Source organism: Zea mays, chromosome 6, assembly GCF_902167145.1.
Source record: "Zea mays cultivar B73 chromosome 6, Zm-B73-REFERENCE-NAM-5.0, whole genome shotgun sequence".
Lineage (NCBI taxonomy): Eukaryota > Viridiplantae > Streptophyta > Magnoliopsida > Poales > Poaceae > Zea > Zea mays.
The window spans coordinates 159,897,806-159,920,616 of record NC_050101.1 but is presented as its reverse complement, the minus strand read 5'-3'; the positions used below and the strand labels follow the sequence as shown (position 1 = coordinate 159,920,616).

Sequence of the window (22,811 nt, the reverse complement as noted above, 5' to 3'; positions counted from 1 at the left end):
GTCGACGCGGAGCGACGTAGTCACATCGGGGACTGGTTGCGCCGTCATCTCAGGTACAAGGGCGACGTCCTGCAAGCTCTCCGCGAGCGCGCTGGCGTCGTCTTCTCGCTCGGGATCGGCGTGTCGCGGGGGGACGGCGCTTGCCTTCGTCTCGAACGCGAGGTCGACGTCCGGCGTGCCTTTCGTCGGGGCGTCGGGGGCGTCGATTTGCTCGACGGCCGACGGAGCGCGGCCTCCCGCTTGGCCTTGGTTGCCCCGCCTCCTCCTCTGTCGGCGGGGGAGAGGACGGAGCGAGCTCGAAGGTTGTTCTTCCACCACGCGGGGAAGATGTCGTCGATTCCACTGCCGGTGGGCGGGTTGTCGGCCGCCATTGTCGTTGTCGCACGGCGGTGGAAGGAGTATCATGTCGTAGCTGCCGTCGAAGGACATGAACTCAAGACTCCTGAAACGGAGCACCGTCCCGGGCCGGAGAGGTTGCTGGAGACTGCCCATCTGGAGCTTGACGGGAAGCTGTTCGTCAGCACGCAGCAGTCCCCTACCTGGCGTGCCAACTGTCGGCGTTTCGAGACCGGGGGTCCCTAAGCCGACGAGTGAGTGTGCTGCGTGCCCCAGCCCAGATGGGTCGAGCGCGTGGGCGAGCGCGAAGGGGGGAGAGGCGAGGTGGCCGGAGACGGACGTGAGAGAGGTGGAAGTCCCGCGGCCTTCGTGTTCGTCCCGCGCCCAGGTCGGGTGCGCTTGCAGTAGGGGGGTTACAAGCGTCCACGCGGGTGAGGGAAGCGAGCGGCCCCAAGAGAGCGCCTGTCCCGTCCTCGGTCCCGCGCGGCCAACCTTCTCTAAGAAGGCCCTGGTCCTTCCTTTTATAGTCGTAAGGAGAGGATCCAGGTGTACAAATGGGGGTGTAGCAGAGTGCTGCGTGTCTAGCGGAGGGAGAGCTAGCGCCCTAAGTACATGCCAATGTGGCAGCCGGAGAGATCTTGGCACCCTGCTGGCGTGATGTCGTGGCTGTCGGAGGAGCAGCGGAGCTTGGCGGAAGGACAGCTGTTGGAGCGGTCGAGTCTTTGCTGACGTCCACCTGCTTCCGTAAGAGAGCTGAGAGCCGCCGCCGTCATGGAGCTTGGGAGGCGCCATCATTGCCTATCTGGCGGAGCTGGTCAGATGGGACGCCGGTCTTGTTCTCTGCGGCCCGAGTCGGCTCGGGGTAGAGTGGTGATGGCGCTCCCTGTTGACGTGGCGGGCCCGCACCCGAGGCCGGGCGACGTGGGGGCTCCTCCGAAGCTGGGGTCGAATCTGTCTTCCGTTGCCGAGGCCGAGTCCGAGCCCCTGGGTCGGGCGAGGCGGAAGTCGTTCGGCAGAGGCCAGGGTGGAGTCCGAGCCCTGGGGTCGGGCGAGGCGGAGTTCATCGTCTTTCGGGGCCGAGCCCGAGTCCGAGCCCTGGGGTCGGGCGGAGCGGAGTGCGCCGTCTTCCGGGTCTTAGCCCGAGTCCGAGCCCTGGGGTCGGGCGGAGCGGAGTTCGCCGTCTTCCGGGTCTTAGCCCGAGTCCGAGCCCTGGGGTCGGGCGGAGCGGAGTTCGCCGTCTTCCGGGTCTTAGCCCGAGTCCGAGCCCTGGGGTCGGGCGGAGCGGAGTTCGCCGTCTTCCGGGTCTTAGCCCGAGTCCGAGCCCTGGGGTCGGGCGGAGCGGAGTTCTCTATGGCGCCCCTGGCGAGGCCTGACTGCCTGTCAGACTCACTCTATCGAGTGGTACTGCAGTCGGAGTGGCGCAGGCGGCGCTGTCCTTCTGTCAGACCGGTCAGTGGAGCAGCGGAGTGACGACGGTCACTTCGGCTCTGCCGGGGGGCGCGCGTCAGGATAGGGGTGTCAGGCCACCTTTGCATTAAATGCCCCTGCAACTCGGTCAGCCGGTGCGACGATTTAGTCAGGGTTGCTTCTTAGCGAAGCCAAGGCCTCGGGCGAGCCGGAGATGTGTCCGCCGTAAAAAGGGGGGCCTCGGGCGAGACGGAAGTCCCTCGAGGTCGGCTGCCCGAGTCCGAGGCTAGGCTCGGGTGAAGCGTGATCGAGTCACTCGTATGGACTGATCCCTGACTTAATCGTACCCATCAGGCCTCTGCAGCTTTATGCTGATGGGGTTACCAGCTGAGAATTAGGCGTCTTGAGGGTACCCCTACCCTAATTATGGTCCCCGACAAATATGAAGCATCCATGCTATGTAGTTCTATGCAACCTTTTTGGAATCCTACCATAAGCGCAAGAAAATTATGTGGCCTAGAGTTTCTTTCCTCTATGTGCCGTTCTTGCTGTGAATCTAATGGAGTGAGTATGAATCTCTGTGGTGGAGCTTCTTGTGGCAGGTTTTCCACAGGATTGTTACTATTTGACTAATGTAGTTTGTCGTGCTTTCTACTGATAGGTTAGTTGGAACATGCATGTCCTAATAACAAAATGGATAGTGACGTGAAATAGTGAATTCCATTTGCTGCTAAGTAGATGGATGGAAATTTTGCCTCATTTCCCACAGAATAGGAAGTGTACATACTTGATATTTAGAGACCGCTTGAAATTCACGATGCCAAGGGATAAGGACGAAATGGAAAGGGAGACGATGGCCAGAATGAATATGAAGGAACAAAAGGTGAGAACGAAAACGAAATTCCACTTACTTTATAGTAGGATCTTATATAGGAAGCACAATATCTGGCAAAACAAGGCAAGTGAGCATGAGAGGCTTCCTTTTGCTCTCAGTGAAAGTTTACTGATCTGTGACAGGCATCACGATCTGATCTGTGGTCCGGTCCAATCATTATTTTACTTTAGATCCTTGCACGAAGTGAACTTAATAGTGTGGGTTTGTTTGGATACTCTAGTATTGACTCTAATACACATGCGTTGAGCTGTAGTTGGGTGTAAATTAGTTTAGTTATACCTCAATCTACTTTAATACCTGTGGATTGAGTTCAACACTAGAGTTAATAAGCTTCGGGTAGATGCTCTCTAAAAAAAGAAGTGGTGCAGGCTTGGCTTTAGAGCATCTATAGTGGTGATTAATGTAGAGTCTTTTTAGGTGTTTAAAAGGGCTATTTGAAAAAAATAGAGTTGTCTCTCCGGTAAGAGACGCATTTGGCTCGTAACTCAAGTAGCAACAGACACCTCACCTCCCACTATACGAATTCGTCGTCTGTTCTATCGATCCGATGTTGTACAAGCGCATTTACTTCTGTATTTATTAATAGACTACATTTATAGACACTATATTGTATAATAGAGTTTCTTAGTTGTCTCTTGTGCTTAGAGAACCGTTTTGGTGTCTCTCCACTATACATGCCCTTAGTTACTCCTGAACCTGGGAACCACCATCAGCACGCGACAGCGTCTAGACACGTTGCGCCTGCGGGCACATCACGACTATAGGTGCACATTCAGGTCGCCCGAAATTGCTTAAACGTGCCGGCCTCATTTCGGTCGGCCCGAAATACAATTTTTAGCCAGAAATTTACATCAGAGCCCTAAATTCAAAACAAATTTAATAAAACAAATAAAAGATAAGACAAATAAATTTGACCAAAAGCAAACTTAATATTTTATTAAGTTACCAGAACTATGCAATGACTACTACCTCGTTTAAAAATAATTTTGTTAGAAGAAATAAGAGTATAATCAGCTCTATACAAAGTTCGTAAGTTGAGTTCATTATCTAATGTTCATAACAAAAGTAAAATTACATCAAATACTCTAATTTAAAAGCTATAAAAAAATATTTAACTAGCATCATCTCTAACATTGTGTTCTTTATTAAGTACATGAAATTATGGAATAAAGTGTGGTTTTAATGAGTGTATGGGTCTTTTCGTGTCTCTATATGAGTCATTCCGTGTTTGCCTACTTAAATGGGTTGTACTTGTGCCCGTTCATGAGCTGATCTCGGCTTAAACCTGGCTCTATATATCGGGTCGTGTCGGTCCAACACTAAAATATTTAGGGTGGTGTCTGTCTTTAGGTCGGCTTTTTTTTTTTTTTTTTTTGCTTGCATGTACACCTATAATCGCGACCAGTTATTTTTTACTCCCCCAGCGTGCGTTCCCCATTCAGTCTCGTGGCATGTGCCCATTATTGAGCCTGATCCATGCATCTCGGCTCTCCCTCCCTCGCGCGTCACGCACGCACGCATGCATGCACATCCCCACGGTTTCAACTTGCGCCCACAAACAAAACAATCGGACGATGGTCCCTCGTCCATTCTTTTCTTTCCCCCGGTTTGATGAAACGTCCCCTCGTCCATTCTCGCTTCTCCTTCGCAGAAACAGTCAGCGTACGTGACCAAAAAAAAACCAAAAGTTTTTACAATTCGCATGCGGGCACGCTCGGCTCGGGTCGGCTCTATCCGTTGCCTGGAAAGGAGCGTTACATAGGCGTCCTGCTAGATTTCAATGGCACAGTTGGGGAGGGAGGCCGGTCCCCTGGCTACGGACGGCGATGGCTACCTGCTCTGCTGAATTGTTGTTGCTGGTTCCTTGACGCGGCGCTGGAGTCTCTCTGGATCTCTCTCTCTCTCTCTGCCGCAACCAGCCGGAGGAAGCAACGAAGATGCCCCGCCCGTTTATTGCAGGGGCTGGCTGGTCCGAGTCCGCTGCCGCCGCCGCCCTGCCTGTTTCTGTTTGGCGATAGCGACCCCGTCTCGCCCATGACGTCGCTGCGGCGGTCAGTTTCAGTTGGTGCTCCGTTGCCGTCTGACTGCCAGGAGATGCTGAGAGGCGACTGACTGATCTCGACCTGCTTGCTTGCTTGCTGCCCCCACCGGCCTGTTAATAATTGGCAGTGTAGTAGTGCCAATAATTGGGCGCAACCGTTTACAACTTGCGTCACTCAGACTATCCGCAGCGCATGACTCTACCCCTCCCCTTGCGCGTGGATGGCGGCTACAGGTGACCGCTACCAGCTGCAGCGCCCTCCCCTAAATGGCCCTCTAGTCGGCGGCCCTCTTCTCTCTCTCCCTCAATTTAGCGTTTCACTGTTCACTCCCTACAACACTGTACTGTGGGTCCACGAGTAATTGTTAGTAGATAAAAAATTGATAGTTGGTATAGAAAATGATATTTTATAGTGGTAGTGGGGTATAGGGGGAGTATTTAGGGGGAACCGCTGCGGGAGATGAAAAAATAGGGGGGGAAATAGAGGGAAAAAGTGATATAGAGGGAAAAATTTAGGGGTAACGGTTGCGGATAGTCTCACTGCATGTTCTTGTCACTTTTGAAGTAACAGTATAGTTGCAGTGGGGGGTTTCTTTACAAGGCAGTAGTTGCTGGTGTCTCCTGATCAAGAGAAGGGAGCCGAGTATTATGACCGTAGCCGTAGTGGGGGAAACTACGGGGCTGTTTGGTTTGCGGGCTAAAGCGCCACAATATGCCTAACTTTCCTGCCTAAGCTTAGTTCTTCAATTCGAGCGCCTAACGTTAGGCAGATTGTGGCGTCTTAGGTAGAAAACCAAACAGACCCTACACCTGTCCGGCCCAATAATCCGTCTCCGTCTTCGAAATAGACTACACTGGTCGGTGATGAAGCGCGTTTGTTTACTGCGCGCGCATGCATGCATGCATCGATCAGCTCCCCGGCGCGGCAGTGCGCATGTCACTCAAGTGTCACTGCGTGCGCCAAAAACGTGAGCTTTTCTCCGCTCAGTGCGGGGTTAGCTGTACCTACTTGGGCCGATCCAAGAGCAGCGTTAATAATCTAGTTTCCAACTGGCTGTATATCGATACTTTTACATTATTTATCGGTTAACTCATATAAAGTAGTTGGTCTATCTACGTAGTACGTACAGTCTATCTTTTTTTTGTTACAAGATTATTACAAGTTTTCTTAGTTACTATGCTTCAGCTAGCTGTAAACTTATAGTCCACCGCCTCTCTTATTATAGTTGCTCCAAACTCTTTCCACAAAATCTAGCTGTAGATACCTGTGCCTTCCCCTCGTTTGTAAAAAATATTCGACTAAAATAATATGTGGCCCCCTAGCACCGTACCGGAACGGTTCTCAAAACCGCCACTATAAATAGATTGACAACCGTCACTATAGAGCCTATGTGTACCAGTATATCGTATCTATCATATTCAGCTAAAATAATATGTGAATAGAAGACAAGAGACCATTACCACTAGACACACAGTTGAACAAAAGACGCTGCGATATAATAAAGCAGTCGTGTACGTCCTCACGTACTAGGAGCAACAATGTGTTGTCCTCACCCTGGTGGACTGTGTGATATTCTGGTCCAAGGCTTAATAGAATTGATAGAATACTCATACAAAAAACAATGTACATCTTCTTTTTTGGAAGTCTGTCTCGAAAGAACCTCTAGGTTAAGTGTGCTTGGCCCAGAGCAATTTTAGAATGGGTGACCGATTAGAAAGTTTTCTTGGATGCGCATGAGTGAGGATAAAATACGCACACAAGACTCGTGTTGGTATGTGGGGATGATATATGATCCTATAGAGCTATTAGGAGTTAATATCGTCAGTCCGATAGTAGACGGGGTGTTACAAACAACACGCTCACTCATGCCCCTTACCTTTAACAACAGCAATGTCTCCACGGTACCCTTACATGAGGGATGAAACACTGCAATGTCATTGTGCTAGCACTACGCATACAACGAGAGAAAGGACGACGACGGCATGGGCGCCCGCAACCGTGTGCACTGAGTTGTCAATTGATCTTTTTGAATCATTTCCTTATGGTCATGTGGAAATGTACTTAGCAAACTTGTTAGCTCAAATGGTTGTGATGGTCGTCAGTCACCAAAACTTTAATAGAAATGGCTTTGAGACCCATTTCCCTTTCACCGCCCCACCCACATCCATGTGAAAAATAGGGATTTTATTAGGGGAGTTGATTATGAGATTTGATTAGAGGATGTGATTTTTATGACAGTTACAGATACCATAAATGATGGTATTCCCTTTTCACAGTGCGCGTAGAAAATATGGTATGTGGGACACTAGTGGGCGGACGCCGGGTTTGAGCGTAAAATCCTTAAGTTTGAGCGTAAATAGTGTTAGATATAGTGTAAATGTTGTTACAATGGTCAATGGGATGTCACATACGACCTCCATATAACAGACGTATGTGAATCTAGGTAGTTAGCATAAATACCGAGCCAACATGAGAGACGTGGATATTTCTGGTACGTCGTATTCATGATCATAAAATTTAAGTTTGAGCGTAAATAGTGTTAGATATAGTGTAAATGTTATTACAATGGACTATGCAATGTCATGTAAGACCCCCATGTAACAGACGTGTATGAATCTAAGTGGTTACCGTAAATACCGAGTCAACATGAGAAACCGAGATATCTCTAGGACGTGGTATTTATGATCCTAAAATTCTCAAATTTAAGTGTAAATAGTGTTAGCTATAGCGTAAATATGGTTACAAAGTCTTAAACGACCCAACTACTAGAGGGTACAAATAAGTGGATAAGTTACAAAGTCTTAAAGTACGTGCTCGTGAAAGATGTAATGTAATATTGTACGCGTAAAGGACTACTACTGAAGTGTCTTGGCCCCACCGATGCTTTGGAGCTCATGCATGAAGTAAATAGTGTCAGAAGTGCTCTTGTGGTACTTTAACAGGAGTAACATATTGAGCCATATCATATGATCTTACTCAAGTTTTTTATTGTCATCCGTATTTGTTCGCTTCCTTAACCCCATATATTCTGTTACTGTTCTCTTTTCTAGATACCTAGTCCTGGCCCTGTTTTTGGTAACTTTAAATGCAGAAACAAAAGTAGTTTAAGATAGGTTTTTATGGTTTTCGATCATTTTCATCCACAGTTGATGGAGGTAGTACCTTTTCAGACAAGGTCTAATATTTGACATGCCAGGAGTAAAGGCTGCTCCGCCTTCTTGCTAATAGTATGTGAGGTTGGAACAAATAAGGACGTGAATAGTACACTCACTTGCTTGTGCTTAGTTTATTTTGGGAACATATACAAGAACTGTTCATTGCTGGAGCTAGAGTTGTAGGCAACATGGGCACATTTTTGCTGGAGCTGAGTCAAGTGCCACAATAGCAAACAGTGAGAATACCGACGTCTTATCGTGTCCCAGTAGCATGCAGTAGAGTTCTTGTGTTAACATTGACACCACCGATATTCTTTCCAGACCCCTCGTTCCTCTGTGATGGCCATTTATTCCCTTTTATCTTTTGCAACTGAACTGTTCTCTAGAAATCACCATACAGTTCCACTGAAGTTCATGTGCTGGGACCCGACCAATGTTCGCGTAAATCACAGTTCACACGACACGGAAGCCTCACTCACCAATCTTTCTCGAGGTCCTGAAGATTTATTTGTCCAGCAGGCCACCACCAGCGGAGGCCAAAGATTGCGTCTTCCCTCCGAGCAAATCAACCTTTTTTCTTTCTTTCTTTTTTGCCCTGCAGAACCGAGCAAAAAGTTGGGTTCCTCTCCGCATCAAATCAGGGAGCCCCCCTTTCCCTCTCCTGGAGGCATTTGGTTCTCACCACTGGCCTGGAGAAACCACGCCGTTCCGAGTGAATCTGCGAGCAAGTTGGGGCCGAGGAGCATCCGGCAACAGAAGAAGACATCGACCGTGCGCGTGCACCCGCGGGTCCGCCTGTTGTTCTTTCGGTGGTGTGGGCTCGGTGCCGGCGGTGCCCTTGCCAGGGGAGCCTGTGAGCATGTGATGCCTTGTGCCTCCGCCATTGGTGGACCTCCGAATCATTCCTTCCCCGCCACTGTTGCCTGTGCGCCAGCCATGCCTCCTCCACCAACGTCAAGGAAGGTACAACCTCCTCCATCCCAGCTAAACTAATCAGGTTCTCTAGCGCTCTGGTGGTCCCATTGGCCGGGAGGAAGGAAAGCTGATTAGCAGCAGTAGTATATTAGTTCGCGTCTCACACAACTGCAGTCACAGATAAGCTGTCATTTGGCCAGCAGCAAAGTACAGTCCTTGAGACCACTAACACCAGATTCTCGGCCAAAGAGAGGCCAATCATAAGCTTTTCCTAGCTTAGATTCTAGCACTGCACGGCAGAGACAGAGTGACTGACTTGTGACTTGACCAATCTACAAAAATCTATAGAACCCGCCTCACAAAAACCACATCCATCCGCATCATGGTTTTATGGCGTCAAAAGCGACACGAAACAGCTGATGAAAACTACAACCCTTTCATCACCATCACGATTAATACTTAATTAAAAAAAGGGCGGGTCAATCAGAGGCTAATACATCCCCAGCTTATAAAGATAAAAAACCATTACAAGACACCAGACAGCATGCTGCTGATGCTACTCGCTGTCGAAATACATGACGTTAACCGACCAATACCTCACTACTACAAAGAAAGGGCTAGCTAGCGTAATCAATCACAACATCTAGCAGTGTGCTTCCCATAACACAGGAAACAAATCACAGTAGGAAATTATTTCACAGCGGGCGTGGGCTTATGTATACACATGCATAGCCGAAATGCAGAGATCCCATTGTCCATATCTTCTACTGTGTGTGTGTGTGTGTTTTTTTTTTCTTTTTCACCCTCTTCCTCCCGTCTCTGGAACACACGCGAGGGAGCTCAGTTCAGTGACTTCAGCTGCAGCAGAACGCTAGCGCTCGGCTGCGAGCTGCGCTGAGCTCGGAGCTGTCTGTATGAGCCATCCACCCTTGACAAGAATGTGTGCTGTACCCAAATGTTATTTGCCTGATTGAAATCCAACAACAGACACGCGCAACGCAACAGAGCGGTATGGTACCCTCCACCCCTCGTAACTGGCCAAAGAGACGAGAGGCATTTCCCTCTTTCTACCATTGTTGCTGCACAAACAACCAGTCATCCGAGAGGCTGCAGCTGCCCGCAGTGCATCTGCATCAGGACAGAGTCGTCCAGGAACCCGCCGTGGTGGGAACTGACGGGCTCGAGCTTCACGTTGCCGTACGGGTGCGGCACGAAGTGGTGGTGCGGCGCCGGGGGCTTGCTGTCGACGAGCACGCCGAACTGCTCGGAGACGACCGGGCCGCCGCCGCCGGTGGACGAGGGCGCGGAGGCGGAGGTGAGCACGGAGGGCGGCGAGGCGGAGGCGGTGCCGCCCGCGTCGTCGTCGGGGAGGTTGACGGTGGTGATGTCGTGGATGCTGGAGCGGCGCTTGTCCTTGCCGCCGGAGTTGAGGCGGATGAAGTACTTCTGCGCGTGGCTGGCCACCTGCGTCGGCGTCCGGCTCGTCACGAAGTTGCGCGAGATGTTCCTCCAGTCCCCTCGCCCGTACTTCTTCAGGCCCATCAAGAACTGCCTGCGGCAGGCAAGGCAACCAGAGGAGATCAGCAGCCATGGAAATTTCACCAATCAAAGCGCGAAAGTTCCGTCTGTTGGGGCTGCTTACTTGTGCTCTTCCTCCGTCCAGGGGACGCCCTTCTTGCGCTCCTGGTCCGGCCCGCGCTCGCGCTTGCCGCCGCCGACCACGTAGCAGGAGCGCTTAAAGCCCAGCCCGCCGGCGTCCCAGTCGAACGTGAACCCGGCGGACTGCGACGCGCCGCCGCCGCTGCCGTAGCAGGGGAAGGGCACGAAGCCTGCCTCGATGCAGCCGACATCGCACTCCAGGTCGTCGTAGTGGGCCGCGACGTCGGACGCCGTCCTGCCGGGCAGCAACGCGGCCACCCGCTCCCACCGGTCCGGCGCGTCCCAGTCGACCCTCGCCAGCGCGCGCTCGAACATCTTGTTCTCCTCCAGCGTCCACGCCCCGGGCCCGGCCCGCCGGTCCGGCAGGAACCACCCGCCCGCCGCCTGCCCCGCGAAGTAGGGCGGCGGCAGCACCTCCATCCACAGCTCCGTCATCAACGTACCCTGCACTCCACTAGCGAGCCGACCCAAGGTTTCGCCTTTCCCTGTCGGAGTCGGAGGACACGGGAGGCGGCGAGCCCTTGGTCAGCCCGGAGCGGCGAGGAGGGGGAGGTGGGAATGGGCCGCGAGAGGAGGTATTTATGCAGCGGGGGGCCGGGAGCAGTGGACGCATCGGCAGATGCCAAAGTGGCCAGAGGTGGTGATTCGTCCTCCACCGCGGGAGCGCTTAAGCATTAAAGAAAGCGGCGAGGCAACGCCTTCGACGATGCCGATTGGCCCGTGCCCCGTGGTGGAGCTTGTGGCCTCCCAACCAAAAACAAAAGAATTCTCACTTCCGCGCCCGCCACTATGCTCAAGCTCGCTGTGTTTGTCCGGCTCAGCGGCCGCGAGCGCAGAGCGCACGGAGCAGGCAGCGGGAAGCTCGGCGTTGCCCCGTGCGCGACTGCAAGAGCGTGTTCGTCCCCGTCCAGGCTGGAGGAGTTATACTTTCTGTGTGGTCGCAGGGCGACGTCGTGATGGACCCTTTGCCCTTTTCTTTATTGGCCGTTGCTTTGCTTGCCGCTTCTCTCAAGTCTCAATGCTGGACACGGCTGCTGCCGCTTTAATCTAAATAATTTATGCACATTTATGGATTCCTGTATGTCTATACCGTACTGTGCATTTCTTACTACTTCCTGGCTGCATAGTTCAGTAGTTTGCCCCTCTTCTTTTATAGCATGTTTGATTGATTTTAATCTGTAACGACTTCTATTAATTCTACAGTATTTTATGTTATAAATAAATACGACACAAAGTGGATCAATCACAGAGAAGACACAGATTTAACGTGGAAAACCACTCTAAAGCGAAGGGAAAAAATCACGGGCGCCAGCCAGCAACTTCTCACTATTTTCGGGTGGTTACAGATCGCAGGAGATTTACAATTGAGATAATTATCTCCCGCGGCTTACAAAGATATTTATAGAGGTGAAACCCTCCTAAAATGAGTAGGGAAAAGATCCGTACCGCGGGGGCTCCCCCCCCCCCCCCCCCCCCCCCCCGCACCCCATGCGTCCCTGGGCCGCGGGAAAGCCAGTGGCGACTGTCGGTGTTTTGGACCCGGGGGACCCTCAACCGACTAGTAAATTTTATGTTGTGTGCCCCTGCCCGGATGGATTGATGCAAGATGAAATACAAGGTTTATCCTAGTTCGGGCTAAGAAGGCCCTACTTCCAGCAGAGGGAGGATCATGCTTATATTATCTTGCACCGGGGTGCTCGTAGTAGGGGATACAAGCTTTGCGAGAGAGGGAACGGATCCCAGGTCTCTTGAGAGGTCTCGTGTTGTGGAGAGGAGGTTTGCCCTGAAGTGTTTTGTTGATGTTGGATGAGCCGTTTGGGTGAGCTTCCAAAGCCTGCCTTGGGAAGGCTCGGGCATCTCCTTTTATAGGTACAAGGAGGTGACCCAGTTGTACATATGGGGGTGTAGCTATGCGCCAACGTGGACGGCAGAGAAGTGCTTGAGCCCTGTAGAAGCGTGGTTGGCGGTGCGGCCCCAGATCCTGACTTTGTAGAGAGCTGAGGACAGTCGACGTCATGGGCGTATGCCGGGAATCATCATTACCTGTTACTGGAGTAATTTGATGTGACACCAGTCTTGTTCCTTCGTAGCCTGAGGTGGCTAGTTAGGGGAAGGATAATGTTGCATTCCCTGTTCGCGTAGTCGGTCCGAGGCCGTCTCGGGCGAGGCGGTGATTTCTCCCGAAGCCGAGGCCTAGGTCGGGCGAGACGAAGATCTCCTCCCGAGGCCGAGGCCTAGGTCGGGCGAGGCGAAGACCTCCTTCCGAGGCTGAGGCCGAGGCCTGGGTCGGGCGTGGCGACGATTCCTTCCAAGGCCGAGGCTGGGGTCGGGCGAGGCGGAACTCCCTGCTGCGCCCGAGGCTGAACTCGGGAGAGGCGGTAACTTACTGTTGTTAGTCTTACCCCGGTGGTTGGCACAGTGGTCGGAACGGGGTGAATAGTATCGCCATCCTGTCAGAACGATCAGTAAAAGGGTGAAGTGACTGCGGTCATTTCGATCTTGCCCACTGAGGCGCGCGTGTCGGGATAAGGTGTCAGGTGATCCCCGCATTAAATGCGCACGTGATACGGTCGGTAGCAAGGCGGTTTGGCCGAGGTCACTATACGACAAAGTTTACCCGAGCTTTGCCTCGGGCGAGCCGGGGGCGCCTCCACTGCCTGAGGGGACCCTCGGTCGAGCCGTGAATCCGTACAGGACTACTGTTCTTGCTCGAGGCTGGGCTCGGGTGAGACGGGACCGCGTCCCTCGGTAGACAAGGCCTTAACTCTGAACCGTGCTTACCAGTCTTTTTAAAGATGTTCTCCAGCCATGTTTAGGAGTATTGGGGGTACCCCTAATTATGGTACCCGACAGTAGCCCCCGAGCCTCAAAGGGAGTGTAGGCACTCGCTTGGAGGTTCTACCAGACTTTTGCAAGGCGACTGATCTTTTTTAGCAGTATTTTGTTCCGATGGGTGCGCGCGAGCGCACCCGTCGGGTGTAGCCCCTGAGGCCTCGGAGGAGTGGTTTGACTCCTCTGAGGTCTTAACGCTCTTCTTATTATTCCTTTGTCGGCCTTGTTATTCTCTCATGCGGCCTGGTCACAGCCCGGGTGCATAGTCAGGCTCCGAGTTTTTAAGTTAGTTTGTCGACGCGGTCAACAATTTAGCCGTAGCCTAGTGCGAGAGCAGCCCCCGAGCCTCTACACGGAGCGAGAGGACGATCAAGGATCGTCTCGGCTTTTTATAGTACGCCCCTTCGTCGCCTTTCTGCAAGGAGGAAGGGGGGAACGCGCCATATTACCCTCGGTGGGCACCGAACATGGTGTTTCCAGTGAGTTACTAACGGGTAATCCGAGTGGACGCACGAGCCCCGTTCGATAAGGGTCGGCTAGTGGCCCAGAGGCGCGTTCCAAAAATACCTGCAGGTGATTCGCTGGACCTGGGCCCATTTGATAGGGTCTGAGGGCTCGGTGCCTCCCTCCGGTGGGATTCCATTACAAATCGTTCCCGTTGGTCTCGGAAATGTCCTAGGGTACCTCGGGAGCGTAGCCCGAGCCTCGGCCATGTAACGGGCGTACCCGGGGTCATCCCTGACTCTGCATGCTCTGGGGCGGCTGTCGAACCCTTCCGAGGGGCCAGCCTTCGAACCCCTGATCAGTAGAAGGCTCGGAGCCCAAGTGCTCTGGGGCGGTTGTCGAACCCCGCAGGGCGCAACCTTCGAACCCCTGATCAGTAGGAGGGCTCGGGGCCTGTTTCCTTTAATGAGAAGGACTCTTTCGAAATATCTCCTTTCTCGATCCCTACGGAGAGAGAGAGAGAGGAAAGGAAGAAAGGAAATAAACTAAATAGTGTGGCACACTTTTTTGAGGCGGTCATCATGACGGAGGCGGGACGGTGCCCGCTCGCCTGTCAGGGGTGACGCGTGTCCTGCCAGAGAGTTAATGCGACAGGATGGGCGACTCGCGGGGTGTCCGTTGCGCGTGCGCGAGCCATTCGAGGAACGAAAAAACCGTTTTGATTTTGACTTTAAAATTCACGAGGGGCTCGAGCGAAGTTTTGGGTGGATTTTGCCTGGGCCTTTATATACCTGGGAGGGGGACCGACAGTGGTTCTTTACCCTGCCATTTGCGCTTCCGTCCTTGCCTTCTGCCTTTGCTTTCGCAACCTGAGAGAGTAGACAGAGAGAAGAGAAAACCGCGCACCTCGTCCCCTCTGCTTCCACCGCTTCCGCTCGGCGATGGCTGACAAGACGACCGTCATTCTGCCGCGCGACCTATGGCCCTTCTCCACCGTCACTGTGGAGGATCTGCAGGCCCTCGTTGCCGAGGGTCTGCTCCGTCCTCTCTCCGGCGGGCCGCAGCCTGAGTGGTTGGCCCCCGGGAGCGAGGCCGACCCGACTCCGCCGCCGGGGTACATGGTCAGCTTCACCCCTTTTCATGAGCGGGGCTTTGGGATGCCGGCGAGCCGCTTCATGCGGGCGCTCCCGCACTACTACGGGGTGGAGCTTCACAACTTCAACCCCAACTCCATCGCGCAGGCGGCCATTTTCGTGGTGGTTTGCGAGGGGTTTTTGGGGATTGACCCCCACTGGGACCTGTGGACCCATCTCTTCTCCGCGGAGTTCTTCGCCGCGTCGACGGACATGAAGAAGGTCCGTATGGCGGTGCGGGCTGGCGGCTGCACCCTCCAGCTGAGGTCGGGGCGCGCACAGCAGTACACCCCTACCTAGCGCGCCAACTATCGGTGTTTTGGACCCGGGGGACCCTCAACCGACTAGTAAATTTTATGCTGCGTGTCCCTGCCCGGATGGATTGATGCAAGATGAAACATAAGGTTTATCCTGGTTCGGGCTAAGAAGGCCCTACTTCCAGCAGAGGAGGATGAGGCTTATATTATCTTGCACCGGGGTGCTCGTAGTAGGGGATACAAGCTTTGCGAGAGAGGGAACAGATCCTAGGTCTCTTGAGAGGTCTCGTGTTGTGGAGAGGAGGTTTGCCCTGAAGTGTTTTGTTGATGTTGGATGAGCCGTCTGGGTGAGCTTCCAAAGCCTGCCTTGGGAAGGCCCTGGGCATCTCCTTTTATAGGTACAAGGAGGTGACCTAGCTGTACATATGGGGGTGTAGCTATGCGCCAACGTGGACGGTGAAGAAGTGCTTGAGCCCTGTAGAAGCGTGGCTGGCGGTGCGGCCCCAGATCCTGACTTTATAGAGAGCTGAGGACAGTCGACGTCATGGGCGTATGCCGGGAATCATCATTACCTGTTACTGGAGTAATTTGATGTGACACCGGTCTTGTTCCTTCGTAGCCTGAGGTGGCTAGCTAGGGGAAGGATAGTGTTGTATTCCCTGTTCGCGTAGTCGGTCCGAGGCCGTCTCGGGCGAGGCGGTGATTTCTCCCGAAGCCGAGGCCTAGGTCGGGCGAGGCGAAGATCTCCTCCCGAGGCCGAGGCTGAGGCCGAGGCCTAGGTCGGGCGAGGCGAAGACCTCCTCCCGAGGTCGAGGTTGAGGCCGAGGCCTGGGTCGGGCGTGGCGACGATTCCTTCAGAGGTCGAGGATGGGGTCGGGCGAGGCGGAACTCCCTGTTGCGCCCGAGGCTGAACTCGGGAGAGGCGGTAACTTACTGTTGTTAGTCTTACCCCGGTGGTTGGCACAGTGGTCGGAACGGGGTGAATAGTGTCGTCATCCTGTCAGAACGATCAGTAAAAGGGTGAAGTGACTACGGTCATTTTGATCTTGCCCACTAAGGCGCGCGTGTCGGGATAAGGTGTCAGGTGATCCCCGCATTAAATGCGCACGTGATACGGTCGGTGGCAAGGCGGTTTGGCCAAGGCCGCTATACGACAAAGTTTACCCGAGCTTTGCCTCGGGCGAGCCGGGGGTGCCTCCACTGCCTGAGGGGACCCTCGGGCGAGCCGTGAATCGTACGGGACTACTGTTCTTGCCCGAGGCTGGGCTCGGGTGAGACGGACTGCGTCCCTCGGTAGACAAGGCCTTAACTCTGAACCGTGCTTACAGTCTTTTTAAAGATGTTCTCCAGCCATTTTTACGAGTACTGGGGGTACCCCTAATTATGGTACCCGACAGCGACGGGCCTCCGCTTCGCTCGCCAACTTGGCTGCCTTCTTCAGAATTTAGATCACAAACTCAACAGGCTCATCACCTTGTTTGCCGCCAGGTACCACCACGACACGTTGATGAACACCTGCAATCGATCAATGCTCCAACCATATCAATTCTCTCCTCCCCAATTCAGAAACAAAACAAAACAAAAAAAACAGTCATGTGTGCCATTCTGTGGCAATTGGGAAGAAGTAGGAGGACTGGCAAAGCAGGAAGTAGCAGCTGCGTGGAAAAGAGGGAAATCAGGAAGGGCGGAAAAAAGTCCCAATCTTTGCTTGGACCACCATTTCGAGTTAGCACTAGCCTATGCGACTTTACTGAAACAAGCACGGCAGAGGCGTAGAGAATTTAGAGAGATCCCCATTTCTAACCAAGCACAACTGCACTCCGGCCCAAGCCTCCCGGCGACGGGCCTCCGCTTCGCTCGCCAACTTGGCCGCCTTCTTCAGAATTTGGATCACAAACTCAACATTTTATCTTTATGAATTACAGTTGCAGCAGTCCGAATAACTGTCTTTAATTCGAAACAAACAACGTGTTTGATAGAAAACCTTCCCATCCCATATGGTCCAAAATAGCAGCATTTAAAGTTGTGATGCATGAAAAACAGTTTGCCACGAAGCTAGGAAGAAGTTGCACACATGTACTAAAGCGAATTTTATGTTAAGATTAAAACGATCCACAAGTCTAAGATTCAGTCCTCATCAAAGTCGTTCTCACATTGACTATGATATAACATAGTTACAAAACTTCTTTTGATCGACTATATTGGTACAGTATAAGTGGAACGAGGTCTCAACTCTCGAGCTCCGGCAACGCCATGTCACAATCAACATTGCCCATACGAACGATGCATAGTAGTACATAGTTACAAGCCATATTATCTTCATAATATCTTCATAAATATTGATTGGTCAGTCAATAACGCATATACCACTAGACTATTGTACATGATTAATCATTTTATGAAAAGCCAGATACATTCACATGAGGCCACATAAAGTGCAACTATCTTAGAACGATTTGTGGATGTAATCACCAAATTTTATTTGGAGGACTTCAATAAAATGGTTGCTCTAGTGTGTAAAAACATAAAGCCTATTTATGATTCACTATTTTGGGGATGAGATAAAAATCTAGTGTCCATGTATCCAACCATATCTAGTCTAAGATCTCTTGTTCTATTCACATATCTAAGGATATATTTTACAATTGTTCAATGACATTTGGTAAGAGCAGTGCTCCATAAAGCTAGGAAGTTCGCTTCAAACGCAATACCAGGTCTGATGCAATTTGCAAGATACATGAGCACTACATCAACACTAAGACATGGAAAATTAGGTCCCATAATTTCTTCTCTAACATCACATGGTATATATTGGTCGGTCTCTGGCATGGTTCGGAAACTGGGGACACTATAGAATTTGTGTTCGGTGGGGGAGGCTAGCGTGGACTCAATTTTAAATAGTGAATCAAGTGACTCGATGAGGGTTATACTGGTTCGGGCTCGCACCCTACATCCAGTGTAGTGCTGACCATTGTATTGCTCTTTAGACGTGTTACAGAGGGCACAATTGTGAAGCAAGGGGAGAACTCTGGTTGAATTCTCCTTTATCCCCTCTAAGCCTGTTTGGATGTCCCCTTTTTATAGTTCAAGGGGGAGGCTCTTACAAGGGGACTTGTTATGTGTAGCAGAGTGCGGTCTTTCGTCTATGAGAGTCTTCTGACATAGTTGAAAGGGAATTAGGCTTACACCTTTTTTCCTAATTGATTTTGGTGGTTGAATTGCCCAACACAAATAATTGGACTAACTAGTTTGCTCTAGTCTATAAGTTTTACAGGTGCCAAAGGTTCACAATAAGCCAATATAAAGACCAAGAAAGGGTTCAAACAAAGAGAGCAAAAGACATCCCAAAAGACACCTTGGTCTGCGCACCGGACTGTCCGGTGTGCCACCGGACAATGTCCGGTGCACCACTGGACAGTGTCCGGTGCACCAGGGCACTCGAAGCTGAACTCGCTACCTTCGGGAAAATCAGAGGGCGCTCCGCTATAATTCACCGGACTGTCCGGTGAAGCACCAGACAGTGTCCGGTGTCACACCGGACTGTCCGGTGTGCCAGCGGAGCAATGGCTACTTCGCGCGCAACGGTCGACTGCAACCGCATTCAATGCGCTATAGTGCGTGCCAGAGTCAGAGCACGCGCAGTTGGTGCACCGGACAGTCTACAGGACCTGTCCGGTGCACCACCGGACAGCCAGAGGCCCCACCTGTCAGAGCTCCAACGGTCGAACCCCAACGGCCTGCTGACGTGGCTGGCGCACCGGACAGTGTCCGGTGGCGCACCAGACTGTCCGGTGCGCCATGCGACAGCAGTCTTCCAACGGCCACTTTTTGGTGGTTGGGCCTATAAATACCCCAACCACCCCACATTCAATGGCATCCAAGTTTTCCACCTTCAACACATTACAAGAGCTATATCATTCAATTCTAGACACCACAAAGAGATCAAATCCTCTCTCAAGTCCAAAGACAACTCAATTCAATAGTGGCTAGTGAGAGAGTGATATTTGTGTTCATTTGAGCTCTTGCGCTTGGATTGCTTCTTTTCTTTCTCATTCTTCTTGTGATCAAACTCAATTGTAACCAAGGCAAGAGACACCAATTGTGTGGTGGTCCTTGCGGGAACTTTGTGTTCCGTTTGATTGAGAAGAGAAGCTCACTCGGTCTAAGTGACCGTTTGAGAGAGGGAAAGGGTTGAAAGAGACCCGGTCTTCGTGACCACCTCAACGGGGAGTAGGTTTGCAAGAACCAAACCTCGGTAAAACAAATCATCGTGTCTCGCTCTTTATTTGCTCACGATTTGTTTTGCGCCCTCTCTCTCGGACTCGTTTATATTTCTAACGCTAACCCGGCTTGTAGTTGTGCTTAAGTTTATAAATTTCAGATTCGCCCTATTCACCCCCCTCTAGGCGACTTTCAATTGGTATCTGAGCCCGGTGCTTCATTAGAGCCTAACCACTCGAAGTGATGTGGGGAGCATCCGCGAAGAGGGAGATCGGGACCGGCGAGAAGCCCGCTACAAGCCATGGGAAGGCTCCATCCGGGGAGTCCGCCAACAAGGTGAAGGGATCCCCTTCACACAACAAGTCGGGTTGGAGCGGTGACAAGAAGAAGAAGATGAAGAAGGTGGTCTACTACGAGACCGACTCCTCGTCGCCATCCACCTTCGGCTCCGACACGCCGTCCGTAACTTCTAAGCGCCATGAGCGCAAGAAGTTTAGTAAGATTCCCCTATGTTACCCTCGCATTTCCAAACGTACTCCTTTACTTTCTGTCCCATTAGGCAAACCACCTATGTTTGATGGTGAAGATTATAATATGTTGAGTGATAAAATGAGGCATCATCTAACCTCACTCCACACTAGCATATGGGATGTTGTTGAGATTGGAGTACAGGTACCATCATCAGGGAATGAAGACTATGATTCGGACGAGGTCACCCAAATCCAACACTTCAACTCTCAAGCCACCACTATACTCCTTGCCTCTCTAAGTCGAGAGGAGCATAACAAGGTGCAAGGATTAAAGAGCGCCAAGGAGATTTGCGACGTACTCAAGACCGCACACGAAGGAGATGAGGTGACCAAAATCACCAAGCGGGAAACGATCGAGGGGGAGCTCGGTCGGTTCCGACTCAACCAAGGCGAGGACCCTCAAGCCATGTACAACCGCTTGAAGACCTTGGTGAACCAAGTGCGCAACCTCGAGAGCACAAAATGGGATGACCATGAAATGGTTAAGGTTATTCTTAGATCACTTGTTTTCCTTAACCCTACGCAAGTTCAATTAATTCGTGGTAATCTTAGATACACACTAATGTCTCCCGAGGAAGTGATAGGAAATTTTGTGAGCTTTGAATTGATGATCAAAGGCTCAAAGAAAATAATCGAGCTAGATGGCCCCTCCACGCCCGAAGCACAACCGGCCGCATTCAAGGCAACGGAGGAGAAAAAGGAGGAGTCTACATCAAGTAGACAACCCATCGATGCCTCCAAGCTCGACAACGAGGAGATGGCGCTCATCATCAAGAGTTTCCGCCAAATCCTCAAGCAAAGGAGGGGGAAAGATTACAAGCCCCGCTCCAAGAAGGTGTGCTACAAATGTGGTAAGCCCGGTCATTTCATCGCTAAATGTCCGTTATCAAGTGATAGTGACAGGGGCGACGACAAGAAGGGCAAGCGGAGAGAAAAGAAGAGGTACCACAAGAAGAGGGGCGGCGATGCCCATGTGTGCCGCGAGTGGGACTCCGAGGAGAGCTCCTCCGACGAGGACACCGCAAACATCGTCACCAAGGGCCTCCTCTTCCACAACGTCGGCCACAAGTGCCTCATGGCAAAAGACAGCAAAAGGAAGAAGGTAAAATCAAAATCCTCCACTAAATATGAAACCTCTAGTGATGAGGATAATGCTAGTGATGAGGAGGACAATTTACGCACCCTTTTTGCCAACCTTAACATGCAACAAAAAGAAAAATTAAATGAATTAATTAGTGCTATTCATGAGAAGGATGATCTCTTGGACTCTCAGGAGGACTTCCTAATTAAGGAAAATAAGAAGCATGTTAAGGTGAAAAATGCTTATGCTCTAGAAGTAGAAAAATGTGAAAATTTATCTAGTGAGCTAAGCACTTGCCATGATACTATTGCCAACCTTAGAAATGAAAATGCTAAATTAATTGCTAAGGTTGATTCAAATGTTTGTGATGCTTCAATTCCCAATCTTAGAGATAATAATGTTGAATTACTTGCTAAGATTGAAGAATTAAATGTTTCTCTTGCTAACCTTAGAAGTGATAATGAAAAATTACTTGCTAAGGCTAAAGATTTAGATGTTTGCAATGTTACAATTTCCAATCTTAGAAGTGAGAATGACATTTTACATGCTAAGATTGTTGAACTAAAATCTTGCAAACCCTCTACATCTACCGTTGAGCATGTTTCCATTTGCACTAGATGTAGAGACATTAATGTTGATGCTATTCATGATCACCTAACTTTAATTAAGAAACAAAATGATCACATAGCTCAACTTAATGCTAAAATTAATGAGCATGACTTAGAAAATGAAAAATTTAAATTTGCTAGAAGCATGCTCTATAGTGGGAGACGCCCTGGCATCAAGGATGGCATTGGCTTCCAAAAGGGGGACAATGTCAAACTTAATGCCTCTCCTAAGAGATTGTCTAACTTTGTAAAGAGCAAGGCTTCCATGCCTCAGGATAACGAGGGTTACATTTTGTACCCTGCCGGTTATCCCGAGAGCAAAATTAGGAGAATTCATTCTAGGAAGTCTCACTCTGGCCCTAATCATGCTTTTATGTATAAGAGTGAGACATCTAGCTCTAGGCAATCAACCCATGCTAAATTGCCTAAGAAGAAAACTCCTATTGCATCAAATGATTCCAACATTGCATTTAAGACTTTTGATGCATCCTATGTTTTAACTAACAAATTCGGCAAGGTAGTTGCCAAGTATGTTGGGGGCAAGCACAAGGGGTCAAAGACTTGTGTTTGGGTACCCAAAGTTCTTGTATCTAATGTCAAAGGACCCAAAACTGTTTGGGTACCCAAAATCAAGAACTAAACTTGTTTTGTAGGTTTATGCATCTGGGGGCTCAAGTTGGATCATCGATAGCGGGTGCACAAACCATAACATCTTTTTCACCCCTGTCATGAAGAAGATGTTCTCCTCCTATGATAAAAACCAAGATCCCCAAAGAGCGATCACATTCGGGGATGGAAATCAAGGTTTGGTCAAAGGATTGGGTAAAATTGATATATCACCTGACCATTCCATTTCCAATGTTTTTCTTGTAGATTCTTTAGATTACAACTTGCTTTCAGTTTCGCAATTGTGCAAAATGGGCTACAACTGTCTTTTTACGGATACAGGTGTTACTGTCTTTAGAAGAAGTGATGATTCAATAGCATTTAAGGGAGTGTTAGAGGGTCAGCTATACTTAGTAGATTTTGATAGAGCTGAACTCGACACTTGCTTAATTGCTAAGACTAACATGGGCTGGCTCTGGCATCGCCGACTAGCACATGTTGGAATGAAGAATCTTCACAAGCTTCTAAAGGGAGAACACATTTTGGGACTAACAGATGTTCATTTTGAGAAAGACAGGATTTGTAGCGCATGTTAGGCAGGGAAGCAAGTTGGTGTTCATCATCCACACAAGAACATCATGACGACTGACAGACCACTCGAGCTCCTACACATGGACCTATTCGGCCCGA

General features: G+C 50.7%; 1 protein-coding gene across 1 annotated transcript; it reads right to left on the bottom strand.

Annotated features, from left to right (window-relative positions):
* Positions 1-9,168: 9,168 nt before the first annotated feature.
* LOC100280222 (MYB transcription factor) lies at positions 9,169-11,037 on the bottom strand. Its single transcript, NM_001153152.1, is given in 2 exon segments — positions 9,169-10,302; positions 10,393-11,037. Coding segments are annotated over 2 exon segments (909 nt in total). The 5' UTR covers positions 10,845-11,037; the 3' UTR covers positions 9,169-9,845.
* Positions 11,038-22,811: the final 11,774 nt, after the last annotated feature.